Raw genomic sequence first — 13,334 nt, 5'->3', positions numbered from 1 at the left:
CAGCATTAACACCGATAACAATGTCAGCCTAGAAATCCAATGTAGAATCTCTCTTGCCAAGCTTAAAGAATAGGTCGATTCTGTGTCGGTATGAGAAAATTTAAGCAAATTCCAAATGCAGCACTTAAACGAGAAATAAAAGAACAGTGAAAGTTTCAGTACAAGAGTTCCCACAAATTTGAATGGATAAATATTTGTATGTTGTGCTGAAAATGTAAGGCTTTACGTTCTATGTCCCATCAGAATATTTTTCTTCTTAATTGACGCTATAACCGCTTACGCGATTTTGACCCAGTTCAACAAAGCACGCCAGTCGTTTCTTTACTCGTGCTAACCGGCGCCAGTTGGACACACCAAGTGAAGCCAAGTCCTTCTCCACCTGATCTTTCCAACGTGGAGGAGGCCTTCCTCTTCCTCTGCTACCACCAGCTGGCACCGCATCGAATACTTTCAACGTAACCGCTGGATCTTTATTCGCTGCGCTATGTCTATGTCGTCGTAAAGCTCATACAGCTTATCGTTCCATGGTCTGCGATATTCGCCGTTGCCAACATGCAACTTTCCAAAAATCTTACGCAGAATCTTTTTCTCAAACGCTCCAAGCGTCGCTTCATCGGATGTTGTCATCGTCCAAGCTTATGCGCCATACGTCAGGACGGGCATGATGAGAGTCTTGTAGAGTGTTAGTTTTGTTCGTCGAGTGAGGACTTTACTGCTCAGTTGCCTACTTAGTCCAAAGTAGCACTTGTTGGCAAGAGAGATTCTACGTTGGATTTCAAGGCTGACATTGTTATCGGTGTTAATGCTGGTTCCTAAATAGACGAAGTCTTCTACAACCTCGAAATTATAACTGTCAATAGTGACGTGGGTGCCGATACGCGAGTGCGCCGACTGTTTATTTGAAGACAGGAAGTACTTCGTTTTGTCCTCGTTCACAACCAGACCCATTCGCTTTGCCTTTTTATCCAGTTTGGAGAAGGCAGAACTAACAGCGCGGTTGTTAAGGCCGATGATGTCAATATCATCGGCATACGCCAGCAATTGTACGCTCTTATAAAAAATTGTGCCTGAGCGATTAAGTTCTGCGGCTCGTACGATGCTCTCCAACATCAGGTAAAAGAAGTCACACTACAGCGAGTCACCCTGTCTGAAACCTCGTTTGGTATGAAACGGCTCGGAGAGGTCCTTTTCGATTCTGACGGCGCTGCTGGTGTTGAGCAACGTCCTCTTGCATAACCGTATTAGTTTTGTGGGGATACCAAATTCAGACATCGCGGCATACAAGTAACTCCTTTCCGTACTGTCGAATGCAGTTTGAAATCGACGAAAAGATGGTGTGTGTTGATTCTCCTTTCATGGGTCTTTTCCAAGATTTGGCGTATTGTAAATATTTGGTCGATGGTAGACTTTCCAGGTCTAAAGCCATACTGATAAGGTCCAATCAGTTGGTTGACGGTGGGCTTCAGCCTTTTACACAATACGCTCGCTAGAACCTTATAGGCGATATTTAGAAGACTAATCCCGCGGTAATCGGCTCAGATTGCAGGATCGCCATTCTCATGGATTGACACTTAAGTTCCAATAGGCAGGCATGCTTTCATCCGACCATATTTTGCATAGAAGCTGATGCATGCATCTTACCAGCTCCTTGCCGTCATGTTTGAATAGCTCAGCCAGTATATATATATATATATAGATGGGGGTATATATATATATATTCCTTTAACTCTTTGGGGAGCATAGGGGGTCAAGGCTGTGAATCTGACGATTCGTTAGCAATTAAGATAATAAGTAGGTTGCTAGCCCACCTATCCTAGCTTGGTGATGGTTAAACAAACTACCTACACCTCCAAGCAGTTGTCTGCTTTGGGTCGGGAGTGCTCCCCAGGCAACTCCACATGACTGAAAGGAAGTAATGCAAAAATAGAGTTCCGGAAGTGTATCGTGAGCTGAACCAAACACTGGCATAAGTGCGTTTCCCTTGTTTGTGGATATAAGTATTAGAAAGTCAATAAATATAAGCCTCTGCAATCAATTTTTTTTTTATGTTGATAAAACCGCGTTTGTCGGTGTGGGCCGTAATCAAAAAAAGATCTGCTTTGCAAAATTGCTTCGCTTAGTGATACCAGGTGTATTCTGATCTGATATGGAAAACTCAACAGAGCTTTTATATTTTCATAGAGCTTGTATTATCTCTGTCACTGTAAAGCTCCTATGGAACATAATTCAATATTTTTCGGTTGGTCTCGTTGGTCTTACATACAGTGCCAACGATTTTTCGTTGAAAAGCTCTTTCAGGTATATTCTTCTCTTTGCTCATCATTTGTCATATTGCACAGTCATATAACATAAAGAGCGTGATGAATGACCTGTAGAATGTGGCTTTGATCATGGTCAAGCGAAGATTCCGAATTCCATTTGTCTACCGATACCAAGAAGAGGGAATAACTCCTACTATAGAATATATAGAATATATATATAAATATATATTATTTACATATAGCGGACTTTCTTCTAAGGGACACCTCTCTTAAGGGGACACCTCCCATAAGCGGAAGTATAGCCATCAGAACCGTTTTTGAATTTTCCATTACATCCTTTCAACTGTTAAAAAACATTCCCCGTAGTGGTTTTTGGACTTGATCGAACGGTAAATATCGCACGGAACCATATTAGGATGGTATTCCTTTCGTACTTGGTGAAAAATTCACGGATAATGATGCCACTATGCGACGGTGCGTTATCATAGGGTAAAATCCACAAGTTATTTTCCCACAAATCCTTTCTGTTTTGACAAATCGCTTAAGGTAAAGGTCTAATAACACCCAAATAATAGTTCTTCTTGACTGTCTGACCTTCTTGCAAAAATTTGTGGTATTCAATACGTTCTCCACTCACTCACCTACTCGCCCGATGTCTGGATTGCGTGTCGTATGAGCGGACACTTTTTACATGCCTAAAATGCTTACATTTTTTTTTTAAATTTGTTTTCCCTTTAGCAGACAACCCTCCGATAACACGTTAACACTCCCCTAACACTCTCCTAACATACCTATTATTAACTTTTTTAAACTTTTCTCATAAGTGGACACCAACCAAGCCTCCTGCTATTTGCGGAGTGGATCTTGATGTTTGCCTTAAATGGAGGAAACTACAATTTTGTGCCCCCTTGAAAAGCCAGATGTTTTTCAATTATACACTTTCATGACAGAAATGCACTGGAAGGTTTGCCATTGCCTGCCGATATCTTGTCGCTGTTAGAAAAAACTTTTGTTATCTCTACAGTAACTCACATAATAGTTGGGGATTGCTACTGAAGAGACAGACCACTGCTACTGAAGAGATATAGCTTCAGGTCGCTCCAGTAATGGTTTCCTTATTACGTTTCCTGTGTAAAGCAGACATGAATAAAATAATTGGCTTGCGAAACCTCAAGTGGTATCAAACGTCTGGGCGAGAAGCTTCAAAAGAGCTTCTCAAAAAGCTAGCGAAATTTTTCGATGTCACTTACCAAAAATGGAGAAATATTAGCCGTCTGTTTTCTGCGCGCTTCAAATTTGTATGCAGATTTATTGAGGTTTTTGTAAATTCCCACTAGGTTTGCAACTTAGTTTTTTTATTATAATCTGGTAGATAATTCGACGGCATTTATTTTTTTTTGTACCATATCCGGCATATGTTCACCGCGGCTAAGAGTTCAATCCAATTTTTGACGACTTTTTCCTGAAAATCTAACCGTATAGCGTCAACGGAGGCTAGAATATTAGAAAAAATCGATTTTTATGAGTTTTGTAGGAAATTGAATTATATTTTCATAAAAAATAAATAAGTAACAACTAAATTGTGAAGACTTGTCAACAAGCTAGTAAACACATTGCAGGCGGCCGTAACCGAAGGGGTTGGTGTGTGATTGCCATTCGGAATTCACAGATAGAACGCTGGTTCGAGTCTCGGTGAAACCAAAATTAATAAAAAAAAAAACATTTTTCTAATAGCGGTCGTCTCTCGGCAGGCAATGGCAAACCTCCGAGTGTATTTCTGCCATGAAAAAGCTCCTCATAAAAAATAACTACCGTTCGGAGTCGGCTTGAAACTGTAGGGCCCTCCATTGGTGGAACAACATCAAGACGCACACCACAAATAGGAGGAGGAGTCCAGCCAAACACCCAAAAAGGGTATACGCGCCAATTAATAGGTCTATTTATAAGTTCGTGCGGTTTTACAACAGATGGCGTAACTTGATTATTATTCCATCGATCCACATTTCCAAACATTCATTGGAGAGCTACTGTCGTAGACACAAACGTCAGTATAAGTTTTTTATTTGAAGCGTAAACAACAATATTTTTACCACACTTGAAAATGTCGAATTTCGTGCCAAATAATGTGTTTTTGCGGGGAATTCTTCTTCATTATTTTAATATGAAGAAAAAAGCAGCCGAAAGTCATCGTATCTTGGTGGAAGTTTATGGTGAGCATGCTCTATCTGAGCGAACGTGCCAGAAGTGGTTTGCACGCTTTAAAAGTGGTGATTTTGGCTTGGAAGACGAAGAACGCGAGGGTGCGCCGCCAAAGTTCATGGATACCGAATTGGAGGAATTGCTCGATCAAGATCCGGCTCAAACGCAAGAAGAGGTTGCAAAAACTTTGGGAGTTGATCAATCAACCATTTCCAAACGTTTAAAAGCCATGGGAATGATCCGAAAGGTAGGCCATTGGGTGCCGTATGAATTGAAGCCAAGAGACGTTGAACGCCGTTTTATGGCATGCGAACAACTGCTTCAACGGCACAAAAGAAAGGGTTTTTTGCATCGAATTGTGACTGGCGATGAAAAGTGGGTCCATTACGACAATCCAAAACGTCGGGCAACGTATGGATACCCTGGCCATGCTTCAATATCGACGTCGGCGCAGAATATTCATGGCCTGAAGGTTATGCTGTGTATCTGGTGGGACCAGCTGGGTGTTGTGTATTATGAGCTACTGAAACCGAATGAAACGATTACGGGGGATGTCTACCGACGACAATTGATGCGTTTGAGCCGAGCACTGCGAGAAAAACGGCCGCAATACGCCGATAGACACGACAAAGTTATTTTGCAACATGACAATGCTCGGCCACATGTTGCACAAGTGGTCAAAACATACTTAGAAACGCTCAAATGGGATGTCCTACCCCTCCCGCCGTATAGTCCAGACCTTGCGCCATCCGATTACTATCTCTTCCGATCGATGCAACATGGCCTGGCTGACCAGCACTTCCGTAATTACGATGAAGTCAAAAAATGGATCGATTCGTGGATTGCGGCAAAACCGACCGAATTTTTCACAAAGGGAATCCGTGAATTGCCAGAAAGATGGGAAAAAGTAGTAGTAAGCGATGGACAATATTTTGAATATTAAATTTGTAACCATTTTACGTCAATAAAGTTTCAAATTTCGAAAAAAAACCGCACGAACTTATTCATAGTCCTATTATATATATTTAAACTTGAGGCCTTTAAGGATTTAAAAGCATTTTTGTAGCAGATATTTAAAATTTAATGGCATATCTTAAGCGCTTCAATAAATTTTTAAGAGCATATTTTGTGTTGCTCTGCTTATTACTAACCGCGAATGAAAAAAGCTTCATCCGACACATTTTCATTTCAGCAATGATTCATTTTTTACTTATAAATTGATATAAAATAGTGCCGGCTATTTTGTGAAGTACACCAATACCATATAACTTTAAACATAAAAAAAAAAAAAAACGCTTTTAAATAAATCTTACGTGTCCTGTCCCCCAAACATCATTGCGATATCGAAATGTATACAAAATAAGACCAATAAATATAAATTTATATAATCTGAACGACCATAAAAACAATTTGCTTAATTTGTATGGAAAATTGTAAAATTGCAAAGCTGTCACTGCAATTAATTTTAACACCCTTTTCGAAGTATGTAATATTTTTTTTTTTTTTATATTTTGTTATTTGGTTTTTCAATTTCATTTTATTATATAACCAGCTGACCAGTTCTGCTTCAAAAAACCATTGTAATTAATTGCTCTTCATTTCTCTCTTCTTTATTTGCATTGCGTTTGTGGTTTGCCCACTTGCTCGCCGATTAAAACATGCTTACTTGCATATGTATTTGTGTGACTTGAATTGGTGGATCGCTGCTACTATGTACGGCCGCAGATTGTCCGAACTGTGTGGACGAGTCTCAGTATACGAACAAATGGACAATGCCGCTGCTGAAACTGGGCGAGAAGCGTTACTACCTCGGCATCTTCTTCAAGGTAAGCTGGATACCGGTTGTGTTGACTTTTTGTCTCAATACATTCGGTTTAAAATATTCTACCACTTTGAGTATTATGCACATATGTATGTGTGTCTATATATACATACATATATATATGTGCTTATGCATGTATCTAGACTAAAAACCGTCAACGGCATTTTTTCAATTTTCTTGGTCATTCTTTTCTTATTTGATTTTATTTTATTTTACTTTTTTTTGATGTTTTGCATTCAGCAGCTGCAAGTTTTGCACTGAAATAATAATATAATAAAGTCATGGGAATCTTGCAATAAAATTTTGCAGTTTTACAGCCATATAATACATTTTTCATGAAGCGTTCAGACAGTCTAACGGCTATTTGTGTAGGTAATGCAAACAGTAAATAAATTTTAGAATAACACTTTGCTGCATTTCGTTACGATTGAGGCGAAGCGCTGCAATGTTATAGCCGCTGAGGGTGATGTAGTTTGCTTTTTATGAGCCTTCACAGAAAATTGTGGGTTGCAAGTGCAAGTGGAATGAAGATTTTAAATAAATTTAAATTTATATTTTATTGTGTAATTTGAGCAACCACGATTTGTATTTGTAAATACCTACATGGAGTTTTTCAATTAATTTTGCTCAATAATCAGATTTTTAAAGTTTTGTTCATTCTTGGTTATAAAAATTAAATTGTCAATAGCCAATTAATCAAACAATGGTATGTAATTAAGAATGGAACGAGTTCTCCTACCTCATCCCCAGCTTACCTCATTTCACTTGCACCTTTCGATGGACCCATATGAATTATGGAACTGAATTGCGTTATTGACTGAATGTAATGAAACTCTCATTATTATGTCGCATGTCAAGTAGCTTGCAATATAATACAAGGTGGCGCAAAGTTAATCATCGAACTTTAATTTTCAATATGTTTTTCCCAAAATAAAAAAAAAAACAAAAAAAAAAAAGGAAAAATGATTTTGACTGATGGAAACATTTATTTTGACCTTTACGCTCCACAGACAAGCAATGCTGTTTGTTTACTGCAGCTGTCGAGTTCACAAGTGTCAAGTATGATTGTGGTACGTCGCCATTTGCAAAAATTATAAATTTATTTAATTAATTAAATAATTTTGCGTCATCTTGTAGAAGCATTCTGTAAAGAGATTGATCTTAAATACGCTAAATCGTTAAAAAATAAAGCAATATAAAATTCAAATCCACATTCAAACTCATTTATGGTACAATGCAAAGAGTGACCCACAAGGCCTTGGCAGCTAATCCTCCAGAGTGATAGAATAAAAGATTGCGCCTTCTGAATTTGCTGTAACGTCAGCGCTGCAGATATGCAAAAAAGGTAAAATAAATTAGCTGTTTATGAAGAGGAAAAGGAAGCGAAAGTAATGAAAACTGACAAACACAAGAAATTATACGCACACCCACACACACTTTCTTTCCACGGCGACATCGGCTATATATATATATATAATTGGCGCGTACATTGTACAGTTTTGGGTGTTTTGCCGAGCTCTTTCTCTTATTTGTGGTGTGCGTCCTGATGTTGTTCTACAAATGGAGGGATCTACAGTTTCAAGCCGACTCCGAACGGCAGATATTTTTATGAGGAGCTTTTTCATGGAAGAAATACAATCGGAGGTTTGCCATTGCCTGCCGAGGGGCGACCGCTATTAGAAAAATGTTTTTTTCTTTAATTTTGGTGTTCACCGAGATTTTAACCTACGTTCTCTCTGTGAAATCCGAATGGTAATCACGCACCAACCCATCGGCAAAATAGGTAAGTTAAAAAATCGCATTTGGATCTCACATTTTAATACACGGCACACAACTTTTTTTAGTTTTTTTATTATTTAAAAACCACGAATCTTCAAATCACCATGCCATTCACTGAATATTTGCAAAGGTGTGTCTTCTCTTCCTTTTGTTTGTATATCTGCAGCGCTGACGACAGACGGTTGTCAAAATCGCGAAAAATAAAGAAGCCTTCAGTAGTATTCTGTGCGCTGTGGTTAGTACTTTGAAAAAATATTAGTTTGGGAAAATTGTGCACTCTCTGAATAGTCACGAACAAGAAATATACTATTCTATTCCTAGACTCAACTTCGACAGACTGTTCAAGACGTGTATACCGTGAAGAAGGGAGTGGCAGACACCCAGGCCAAGGAATCAAGTTTCTATATATATGGTTGCAATCTTGGCTATAGAGTATTTTCGAAGGAATTAGGATTATCCGTTCGACTACCGAACTACTGCAGCGTCTATTAGGCAGAAGTTCTAGCTGTAAAATAAGTGGCTATGTATCTAAATACGCATGCCGTAACAAAAACTACAATAAAAATATTTCCGGATAGCCAGATGGCCATTAAAACAATGAATGCGGCTGTAGTAAGATCAACGGTAGCACAGAAACGCCGGACAGCTCTAAATGATATTAGAGTCGTATTCAAGGTCCGCCTTATTTGGGTTCCGTGGCACAGAGGAATTGAGGGAAATTGAAAAGCCGATGAGCTAGCCGGGTAATGCTCTTCAACTGTTCAGTGATAAACTTACCATTGGGGTACCTATGGCCACGAGCAAACTAATAATGAAAAACAACATTATGCAAGAGGTCAATAGGTCTTGGAGAGATGAAGGTAGACGCATAACAGCTAGGCTACTATGGCCGCAAAACAACAAAATAAAGGCAAAGGAACTGCTTAGCTTCTCAAGAGAGGATATCTTGAACGTCGTGGCTTGTATAACCGGTAATTGGCAATTTGGCAGGAATTCCTTGAGACTAGGAGCTTTCTCCCATGAATATTGCAGAAGTTGTAGAGATGAGGAAGTGGAAGAAACAGTTGAGCATTTTCTTTGCAACTGTCCAGTCATAGCTAAAATCAGAGCAGGTTGTCTAGGTAAATACTTTTTCAATTCTCTTACAGAACTGCTGTGCGTGGGGATGGGACCAATCCTCCGCTTTATAAGAGCCACAAAATGTTTCCTCGAAGTAAAGCAACTGAGGTTCCCATGTAGCACAGTGGTATTACAACGGACCTGTCCCGTAACCTTGTGAAAAACGAAATCTATTATTTTCTCAGTAGATGGCTGTAGTGATCGATATCTCATAAGGTTTCTGAGAATAAATAAATATTGGATTTGCCGATATATTAAATGTACAGGTGCGAACACAAAAATAGCAGTACCAAAAAATAGATTTTTTCAAAATATTTTTAATATATTTTTTATTATTATTTTGAAATATTATTCTATTCCTTAGCTGAGCATACAGGGTTTGATTGAAAAGTAATGAGCCTTCCCGCGCTGAGCGTCTGCCAAGCGATCAACCGAATCGGCTGGTGGGGGAAAATGATCGTTGGATCTTCCCCTTCCACTAGAAATCGGTCCCAGTTCGCTGGCAACAGCGGTGCAGTCAACATCGCTCCGCACGTGAAAGCTGTTGTAAAAGTGTGTTGGGATTTTGCAGTGGCGAAAATGCAGCGATCGTTGGGGCAACGTTACTCGATCAAATTTTGCGTAGAGCTAAACAAAACGAGTACCGAAACCATTGGGCTACTCAAGGAGGCTTACGGGGACCAATCTCAGTCCAGTGCCCAGGTAAAAAAACGGTCTCACAAGTCGTTCAAGGAAGGCCGGGAGGACGTCGAAGTCGAACAGCGATCTGGAAGGCCTTCGAAGACGCAAACAGACGAAGATGTGAGTTTGTACCTCCAGGAAGCACTGTAAACGCGGCATTTTACAAAGAAGTGCTCCTTCGGCTGAAAAACCACGTCGCCAGGGTTCGGCCCGACCTCGTCAACAATTGTACCCTTCATCACGACAATGCGCTGGCGCTCACCGCCTTCCTCTGCACCTCTGCATTGGCGAAGGTGGGGGTTCCGGTGATTCCCTACCCTCCCTACAGCCCAGACCTGTCCCCTCCGGACTTCTTCTTGTTCCCGCGCCTGAAAAGAAAGCTGAAGGGGAGGCGTTTCGACTCCATCGAGGCGATCCAAAAAACTGTGGCAGCCGAATTGAACGCGATTCCGGCGGATGAGTTTAAAAAATGTTTCCTGCAGTGGAAGAACCGCTACCAGCGGTGTATTGACGTTCAAGGGTCCTATTTTGAAGAATATTAGTTGTATAAGCCAAAAGGTTTAATAAAACTGCTTAAAAAAAATAAGGCTCATTACTTTTCAATCAAACCCTGCAAGAGCGACAAAAATGCATTGTTGTATGAAACGTAACAAACAATGAACTGAGTATTGTTGGCAGATGACAGACGAAACAAACAAGATATTTAGGAAGGTTTAAAAATACTCCTAGCGACATCTATGAACTAATAGCTGAAAGTCTCATTTCATAGGTGTATACCATATAGAGCATATTTCCTCATCGCGCGTATTTCTTTACTGCAAACGCATATACAAAATCGCTATCGCTAGCATTTTGTTATTGTTTATTAATTTTCACACAACTCTATGCAGTTTAGTGTTCCGGGCTTCGCTTTTGGACGAGTTTATTTCACAGCGCATTTAATGCGGTAGCTATTTTTTTCTTTTGTGTCATGCTTTTTATTCAAATACGTAAAAGCGTATAAAAACCACTTTAGCTTAATTTTAAAGGTCATCCTTTAGTCACAACTACATATACATATACGTACATGTGTCTATGTGCATGCAGGTGCGAACTTTGATGCGCGTATTTTGACAGCTATGCGCAAGTACTTAATACCCGAATTGGGTTAAGTCGCTTCTAATATTGACTAATTGCTACGACAAAGAGATTCACTCATTTTGTACCTTTTAGGTTTCGCCTAATTGTAGCTTCAGTGGCAATAAATCAACGCCATCTGTGTGTAGTCTATTTATTTATATGTACAGAGTATTCGGTGTTTTTGTTTTACCCGAACTTCAGTTTAAATTAAGATGCCTGTTTGCTTTTTTAAACATTGACAAAATGCACGTCAACGTTAAATTTTATTTAAACAAGTGATTTGTTAAATGGCCGAAAAAGGCGTGAGTTGCGTGTGTAAATATTGAATGGCTAATTAATTAACTGACTAACTGACACTGCGTAGCTGAGGTTTATGTGGCAATTATTGCGCCATCTATTTTGCATTGAAAATACATACATTTTATTAAAAGCCACATTGTGTTTACGCAATAATTAAGAACGTTTAATATTGTGACACCTTAATTGCCGCTAAATGGATAGACGCTTTGGTATTAGTAGTCGTAAACTAAGTTGATAATGGGCAGCTAGAGTTGCAGTCGCTGAAATCAATTACATATGAACTCATACCTGAACTGAAGTAGATATTTTACAAATTAGTTTTGCATATGTAAAAAATTAGCAATGCTTTTATAAAAATATTTACAGAGCTCTTGAAATACCAATGATTCAGACCGAAGTAATACAAGACTTTGTCGTGAGTGTCTTGAAAAAGCGTTACATCTCTTCATTTGTGCGAAGAAGGTGTTAAAAGAGTTTATGGTCAGAATTGGAAAACAAGGCTTGTCGAAGACCTAACAGAAATTTGGAGAGTCTCAGACAATATTTGGCTCGAGCAGCGACGTCAATTTTCATGGAAACCGTGCGTGCTGCAATAGCTGAATGGTCTAATCGTTTGAAGGCCTCTGTAAAAACAAATGGTGACCATTTCGAATGAAAATTAATATTTTTTTTATATTTACATTAAAACAAACTAACTTCATTAATAAAAGTATTCAGCCCTATCAAAGAATTCGTCGTAGAAAACCTTCGAATACGAATTTCTACTACGAATACGAAAACTTTGTAATCGTGGGTTCCATGTGAACACGAAAAAAGTGCTGCCAAACTCAAATGTCAAATTTTGATATTTCGACAACAGCTCACTTCAATGAAAACAAGAAAATTTAGCAAATAATCTTTAAGCTTTTTATCAAGTTAGCTGATACTTCAAATTAAAATGTATTCGTTGACATGCGCGGCTATGTTAATGGAGAAGGAAAGTGAGAGAAGGAAATGGAGCGAAAAATATTGAGAGATGCCAGCAATCCTCTCGATATGGACGAACCAATGTAAGTGCTCGACTTTTTGTTAAATAAACAGTTTACTTAAATACGGTTTAAAACAGGTTTATCAAAAATTACCAGTTAAATAAAGCTGCATTTACATACATTTTGAGTTTAATTGAAGACAGTGCAAGCTCAACGAGGTCGACTTCCATAACTCCAGTTCTCCGACTATCCTCTGTTTTATGGTTTCTTGCGGTGGGAGGCTATCAGCATAGAGTTGGCAAAGATTTCGACGTGCCAATTGTGCAGTCGACATTTTAGCTATGTACTAAAAGACATATGGGTATCACTACAAACACGATTGAGCTCTCAGTGGGTAAATCTCGACATGAGTGCCAATGAAAAACGGCAAAGCACGATGGAATTCTATCTGAAATATAGATTTCCTAGCATCATTTTGCGTGTGAATGCGACGCACATAAAAAGTATTTCCCCCACTAAAGAAAAATCCCTCTACTACAACTGGAAGGGTTACTACAGTATCAATGCCATGATTGATTTCTCCTTTATTAGCTCCAACAAAGTGGCATACTGTGCTGCCATGTTGTTACAACTTTACACCTGTGGAAGTCACATAAAAGTGCATACATATATGTACTTGAAATTTATTTATTATTATAAAAATGCCATTCATGCCGTGATGATCTTCTCGAAAAATTGGACCCAGACGGCGTAGGTGATTTTGAGACTTCTACTCATCTCATTTCAAATTCAAGAAGATTCTTAACCAGAAAGAGTGCATTTATGGTTGGAACAAATCGGAAAAATTAAATATTAACAAATCGGTGCATTTTTGAAAAAAAGTTAGTAAAAAGTTACTTATACATACGGGTATATAAGCACAGGCGTATATGGAAGTAATTAAAAGGAAATATGTACCTATATTTAATGGCTGATGTACGCGTAATACTGAGATTCCTTGAAAGAGTACCATTTGTATAAATACGTGCCTCTTTTGAATCACTTGCACTCTATACAAATATGTATGTTTATGCCCATTTCTGCAGA

At 38.8% G+C, this 13,334-nt stretch overlaps 1 protein-coding gene across 3 annotated transcripts in view; it reads left to right on the top strand.

Annotated features, from left to right (window-relative positions):
• Positions 1 to 13,334, top strand: part of LOC128859787 (GATA zinc finger domain-containing protein 10) — a 150,945-nt gene that overhangs the window by 115,875 nt on the left and 21,736 nt on the right. For all 3 annotated transcript variants that reach the window (XM_054096869.1, XM_054096867.1, XM_054096870.1), the window contains one exon: positions 6,186 to 6,286. In XM_054096869.1, the coding sequence (XP_053952844.1) occupies positions 6,186 to 6,286 (101 nt within the window). The remainder of the gene's footprint in view (positions 1 to 6,185; positions 6,287 to 13,334) is intronic.

Source organism: Anastrepha ludens, chromosome 4, assembly GCF_028408465.1.
Source record: "Anastrepha ludens isolate Willacy chromosome 4, idAnaLude1.1, whole genome shotgun sequence".
Taxonomy (NCBI): domain Eukaryota; kingdom Metazoa; phylum Arthropoda; class Insecta; order Diptera; family Tephritidae; genus Anastrepha; species Anastrepha ludens.
The sequence above is the reverse complement of the archived record's forward strand: the minus strand, read 5'-3'. Positions and strand labels throughout refer to the sequence as shown.